Source organism: Myotis brandtii, unplaced genomic scaffold (assembly GCF_000412655.1).
Source record: "Myotis brandtii unplaced genomic scaffold, ASM41265v1 scaffold314, whole genome shotgun sequence".
Classification (NCBI taxonomy): domain Eukaryota; kingdom Metazoa; phylum Chordata; class Mammalia; order Chiroptera; family Vespertilionidae; genus Myotis; species Myotis brandtii.
The window spans coordinates 2908402-2915516 of NW_005362033.1; the positions used below are offsets into that span (position 1 = coordinate 2908402).

General features: G+C 40.5%; 1 protein-coding gene across 10 annotated transcripts in view; it reads left to right on the forward strand.

Moving 5' to 3' along the window:
• SPECC1 (sperm antigen with calponin homology and coiled-coil domains 1) overlaps positions 1-7115 on the forward strand; it is a 229979-nt gene that overhangs the window by 171900 nt on the left and 50964 nt on the right. For all 10 annotated transcript variants that reach the window (XM_014542865.1, XM_014542863.1, XM_014542864.1 and 7 more), the window contains exons 8-9: positions 2046-2188; positions 3421-3521. In XM_014542865.1, the coding sequence (XP_014398351.1) occupies positions 2046-2188; positions 3421-3521 (244 nt within the window). The remainder of the gene's footprint in view (positions 1-2045; positions 2189-3420; positions 3522-7115) is intronic.

Genomic DNA, 7115 nt, shown 5'->3' on the forward strand with positions numbered 1-7115 from the left:
TCCCTCTCACTTCCTCTCTGAAATCAGTAAAAACATATTTTAAAAAATAATGCTGCAATGAATATAGGGATCACATTCTTTTGAATTGTTTTTGATTTTCAGATATTTACCCAGAAGTGGAATTGCTATGTCATAAGACAGTTCCATTTTAACTTTTTTAGGAAACTCCATACAGTTTTCCATAGTGGCTGCACCAAATTGCATTCCCACCAGCAGTGCATGAGGGTTCCCTTTTCCCAACATCCTCGTCAGCACTTGTTTGTTGATTCTGACAGGTGTGAGGTGATATCATTTAAAAATGGGCAAAGGACCTAAATAGACACTTCTCCAAAGAGGACATACCGAGGCCAAGAGACATGAAAAGACTCTCCATGTCACTAATCATCAGAGATGCAAATTAAAACCATAATGAGTTGGCAAGTTGTTTAAATGGATGGGTAAGAGGGTGGCCCACTTTGTTTCTCACCTGCCTGAGAATGTCTGGGACAGAGATAGGAGATATTTTTTCTGCTCCTACCTAACCTGATGTTACTCTCTTTCTGCACATACACCACTTAATTTTATACTGTGTAACACATGGGGAAAATAAAATAAGAAACCAAGCCCATTCCATAAAGTAATAATTAAACCCAACCCCCTACCAGTTTCTGAAATGCCTACTCTTTTCTTCCAAAGATGTCATAAGTTTACTGATTTTTTTTTTTTCCACCCAAAAGAAGGGGCCACGGAGAGGAAAGTGTAGAGCAGTGTGATGTAAGTGTTTTAAGTTCTGTTTCACTTAAATTCATTCTGTTCACGTTGATTGCAGATCTGCAGGGGAAAGCTTTGAGAATTAAGGACAAGTAAATTCAATTGCAGAAGCTTATGAGTAGCTAGATTCATTTAAAAAAATATCAGCAAGTAAATATTTTAAACTTTCACTGACCTTATTAAAGTATACTCCTAGAAATATTCTTTTTGGGCCATTCTCATAAATTAGTCATCATCTTGCAAACAATGATATAATAAAAAGAGCAGTGGTTTAGAAAGTAGGAGATTGGGAGGTCATTCCCAGGGAGATTAAATGACAATGCTAACATCCACTGGGTGAGGAAGCCGTGTGTGAGAGGGTTGAATCTGATGATCTATCTTTAAAACACTTTGATGAGTCTGTGCTTGAATTCAGAAACCACATTCAGAACTTGCCAGGAAAGCTTGGATGGGAGTAGAAGCTTCGCCTTGTGCAGAATTGCAGTGTTACTTGTTCTAGAATACCATTCCCGTCTGGCTCCTGGAGGGCAAATGGTGTAGGAGTCAGGATTCTGCTGTAATAATAGATCATTGTCTGGTTAGTTGAGCAGGAAGGTATTAAATGGCTTGCAGGATTGTTGGGAGGCTGACGACAGATTCTAGCGGAGCTTCCAGGGACAACTCCCCAAAGTCACAGCGCAGGACGGAGCGACCAGGGCACTGCTACCTCACTGTGAATGGGAGATTTAGCCCGGGGATCCCTACCGCGGGGAGCCTGAGCATGGGGAGCCTGCCTGGCAGGCGGCTCGCCTCAGCCCGAGGACCCCATCCCTCTTCCCCAGCGCCGTCCACTCCAGGCCAGGCCACATCTTGCCGACTGGTGGACCCTAAATCACATCTGAAATCCTAGTTGCAGGAAGTCCTGAGGTGTCACCTTCCCAACCTTTGTGGTCCAGGTGGGGTCTGGGACGCACGGACAAGCCAATTTACTGTCGTCACCATGGACAGTAAACTAAGTATTTATGATGAATAATATTTGTGTATTTTTTTTTTACAGTTTACAGAATAGACTCACATTTTTTTTATTTCTACATCTTAAAGTACTATTTCTGGCCATTCCCAAGAAAACATCGCTGATAAAAATTGAGAGCAGCACCTGCCTTATTTCCAAAGACACAAATGGTGCAGAACAAGATTTCAAATGTGGGCTCTCCTTCCAGATCCGTGTATCTCCTCCACATCCGTTCTGTTCTCTTCAGCGTCTTTCCCCACGAACACCCTCCACCTTTGCGACTGACTTGCTCTTTGCCGTGCAGACCTGTGCGTGCGGAGTCGGAGCCCGAGGCTGATGCCCCCGGCCGCTGGCCCGGCGTCTTTGTCAGCAGAGCCTCCACAGCGCCTTTGGAGCCCGCGACCACCGTGAAGTCCCTTATCAAGTCCTTTGACTTGGGACACCCAGGTATTTAATCGTTTTGTTTTATAAGCAAAACTCAATTCAGACCAAGGCCCCAAATATCAAGCCTGTCTCTACTCTGCACTGACCCCAAATTGGCACAACCACAAGGGTTCTTCTAGATCAGCGGTTCTCAACCTGTGGGTCGCGACCCCTTTGGCGGTCGAATGACCCTTTCACAGGGGTCGCCTAAGACCATCCTGCATATCAGATATTTACATGACGATTCATAACAGTAGCAACATTACAGTTATGAAGTAGCAACGAAAATAATTTTATGGTTGGGTCACAACATTGAGGAACTGTATTTAAAGGGCCAGAAGGTTGAGAACCACTGTTCTAGATCGTTCCACAGGAAGCCTCTGTACAGGAAAGACATGCTGCAGCTGCAGTGAGCTGGCCATGGGCAGTCTCCCTCCCCACCTCCTTGCCTGCTCCTGCCTCCTCACCTTCCTTTTCCGCTCTGTCCATAAAAATCAGGTCACTGCTGTTTGATTTGCCTTCTGTGGTCTGCGGTCGGCCAGAGCCTTCACCTCCTAGGAAGTGAAGCCTTGCCTCCTGGGGGTCGGCGCGCTGGTTGGTGTCCTGGCCCGCCTCATCCTGCAACATGCAGTTGGACTTTTCTGCACCTGGTCTTGTCTTACGTGGGACCCCCATGGGATCTGTCATTCCTGATTTTGTACAGCCCACCTCTTTCTGGAAATGTCACCTTTATCCACTGTTACCCACATATAAGAAAAAATGTATATCTATACTCTCTATACACATAAATATAAAAATAACAATGTATTTCTTCATTCAAGAAATATGCTTATGGTATTGGGAGACTGGAGTAATAGCTGATCTTAGGATGTTCTTAGTTATTTCTGTTAAAATAGTTTGCAGCTAAGTTAGATTAAGATTAGACTACAGATGTTGAAAGATAGGAAATCCCAGTGGCTACATTCAGTCTATGAAGATGGGAAATGAATTAAAGGTGGTTTATGCAAGAATTTTCCTGTTCCTTATTGCATTGGGTCCTCATGTGTCCTGTGTCTAAGACCAACACCACTTAGTTCATTGCTCCCCTCTCACTGTCCAATTCAACACTCATCCACAGGGGAAAAGGAGAAAAGAGTATACATAATACTTTATAAATAGCATGGCATACATTTTTAATCGCCAAAAAAGTAACAAATCAGGAACTATTATTTTTGATTTTGAACTCACCAACATATAAACGTTTCCATCTCTTGCAGGTGGAGCTGGACAGAATGTTTCTGTCCATAAGCCCCCGAGAAGCCCCTTGAGCGGAATACCAGTGAGGACGGCCCCGGCGGCCGCTGTTTCTCCAATGCAGGTATAGAAGAGGATTGCGTGTGGGTGGTGGTCTGTGTCAGCGTGTGATAACAGTGTCTTCCACATGAGCAACAAAAGGGAGTAAAAACCAATTGGTTTATTTTTTGAGGCAGGTTAAACATTTTTAATAAACCTAAAGTAGTAATAGTTTAACTTTTTTTTTTAATATATTTTTTTGGATTGCAAAGAGGAAGGAAGAGGGAGAGAGAGATAGAAACATCAGTGATGAGAGAGAATCATTTATCGGCTGCCTCCTGCACGCCCACACTGGGGATCAAGCCCGCAACCTAGGCATGTGCCCAACCCAGAATCGAACCATGATCTTCTGGTTCATAGGTCGATGCTCAACCACTGAGCTATGCCGGCCGGGCAATACTAGTTAAATTTTAATTAAAATTTACACTTTTAATGCCTAATAAAGGTCCAAGAGAGACACTATAAACTTCATACATTTTGGTAACTTCTTTTTCCCCGTAAGATGACACTTGAAGTTTTCAATTAAATGAAGACTGTAATTTTTACTAGAAATGAACATTGAACTAGATGTTTTTCTCAAAGAATTGTTTTTTCTAAAATGCCCTCAGAGGGAATGTTTACAATTTATAAATTCTTAGGAGCTCACTAGATGCAACCTGCCATCTATGCTGTTTTCTGATGGATTCAGACCAAAGCTTCTTGGCATTTTCTAAGACCAGGGTTTTTCTTTTATATATGTTTGTTTGTTTATTTATTTATTTACTTATTTATTTATTTTTAAAAAACACTTTTTAAAAAATAATTATTGTTGAGTATTACATATGTCCCCCATTCCCCCCATTGACTCCTGACCCCCTCCGGCCCACCCCACTCCCTGCCCCAGGCCTTCAGCACCCTATTGTCTGTGTCCATGGGCCATGCATATGTGCATACAAGGTCTTTAGTTGGTTACCTCCCACCACTCACCCTCGCCCCGCCTTCCCTCCGAGATTCCGCACTCTGTTCCATGCTTCCATGTCTCCGGCTCCACTCCGTTCATTAGTTTATTTTGTTACTTAGATTCCACATGAGTGAGATCATGTGATACTTGTCTTTCTCTAACTGGCTTATTTCACTTAGCATGATACTCTCCAGGTCCCTCCATGCTGTCTCAAAGGGTAAGAGATCCTTCTTTTTTACTACTGCATAGTATTCCATGGTGTAAATGTACCACAGCCTTTTTATCCACTCATCTACTGATGGGCACTTGGGCTGTTTCCAGACTTAGCTATTGTAAATTGCGCTGTTATGAACATAAGGGTGCATACATTCCTTCTGATTGTGTTTTGGTTTCTTAGGATATATTCACAGAAGTGGGATCACTGGGTCAAATGTCAGTTCCATATTTAATTTTTTGAGGAAACTCCATACTGTTTTCCACAGTGGCTGCACCAGTCTGCATTCCTACCAGCAGTGCACTAGGGTTCCCTTTTCTCCACATCCTCACCAGCACTTGTCATTTGATTTGTTGATGATAGCCATTCTGACAGGCATGAGGTGATACCTCATTGTTAATTTGCATCTCACTGATGATCAGTGTCTTTGAGCATTTTTCCATATGTCTCTTGGCCATCTGTATGTCCTCTTTGGAGAAGTGTCTATTTAGGACTTTTGCCCATTTTTCAATTGGATTGTTTGTTATTCCTTTTGTTAAGTTATATGAGTTCCTTATATATTTTGGATATTAACCCTTTATCAGATGTATCATTGCCAAATATTTCCTCCCATACAGTGGGCTCCCTTTTCATTTTTATGGTTTCTTTTGCTGTGCAGAAGCTTCTTATTTTGATTTAGTCCCATTTGTTTGTTTTATCCCTAGTTTCCTTTGCCCTAGGAGATGAATCTGTAAACATATTGCTATGAGAGGTGTCTGAGATTTTGCTGCCTATGGTTTCTTCTGGGATTTTTATGGTTCCCTGACTTACATTCAAGTCTTTTATCCATTTTGAGTTTATTCTTGTGTGTGTTGCTGGTCTAGTTACATTTATTTTTTGCCTTGTATCTGTCCAATTTTCTCAACACCATTTATTGAACAGACTGTATTGACTCCACTGTATGCTCTTGCCTCCTTTGTCAAATATTAACTGGGGTCTCTGTTCTGTTCCATTCATCTATATGCCTGTTCTTGTGCCAGTACCAGCCTGTTTTGAGTACAGTGGCTTTGTAGTATAATTTGAAATCTGGTATTGTGATTCCTCCATCTTTGTTTTTCTTCTTCTTCAAAATTGCTGCAGCTATTTGGGGTCTTTTTTTGATTCCATATAAGTTCCTGGAGTATTTGTTCTAGCACTGTGAAATATGCTGTTGGTATTTTAATAGGGATTGCATTGAATCTGTAGATTGTCTTGGGTAGTATGGACATTTTAATGATGTTAATTATACCAGTCCGTGAACATGGAATACTCTTCCACTTGTTTACATCTTCTTCTATCTCTATTTTCAATGTCCTGTAGTTTTCCAACTACAAGTCTTTTACCTCCTTGGTTAAGTTTATTTCTAAGTATCTTACTTTTTTTGTGGCATGGTAAATGGGATTTTTTTTTTTTTTTTTTTTTTTTTTTTAGTTTCTCTTTCTGAGAATTCATTATCGGTATATAAAAAAAGACACCTATTTGTGGATGTTGATTTTATATTCTGCTTCATTGCTGAATTTCTTTATTAACTCTAGTAGTTTTTGGTAGAGTCTTTAGGATTTTTTATATAAATATGTCATCTGGGAATAATGAGAGTTTTACTTCCTCCTTTCCAATTTGGATGCCTTTTATTTCTTCTTCTTCTTGTCTGATTGCTGTGGCTGGGACTTCCAGTACTATGTTGAATAAGAGTTGTGGAAGCAGACATCCCTGTCTTGTTCCTGTTCTTAGGGGAAATAGTTTTAGTTTTTGCCCACTGAGTATGATGTTGGCTGTAGGTTTGTCATATAGGCCTTTATCATGTTGAGATATGCTCCCTCTTTTCCCATTTTGCTGAGAGTTTTTATCAAAAATGGGTGTAGAATTTGTCGAATGCTTTATCTGCATCTACTTGTTATGATCATGTGATTTTTTACTTTCAATTTGTTTATGTGATGCATCGCATTTGTTGATTTGCATTGTTTATTGAATATTGTACCAGCCTCATATCCCTGGAATAAATCCCAGTTGGTCATGGTGTATGATCTTTTCAATATATTGCTGGATCTGATTTGCTAATATTTTGTTGAGGATTTTAGCATCTGTGTTCATCAGGGATATTGGCCTGTAATTCTTTCTTTGTAGTGTCTTTATCTGGTTTTGGAATGAGGATAATGCTGGCCTCATTAAAGAAGCTTGGAAGTGTTCCTTCCTTTTTAAGACCAGGGCTTTTGATGTGATAAATAACATGCAGCACTCTGCTTCTCCTACACTAAGATCAATGCTGTCATTAACAGGTACCCTTTCCTGGTGTCAGAATTTTAAAAAGATTCCCAGGTGATTCTAATGTGCAGCCAAGGTTGAGAACCACTGCTATAGATAATATTAAAAATATATCTAAATGTGCAATTCTTTGTCCAAAAAATGAGCATGTTCAAAAATTAAATGAAGAAAATTTGGATATACTC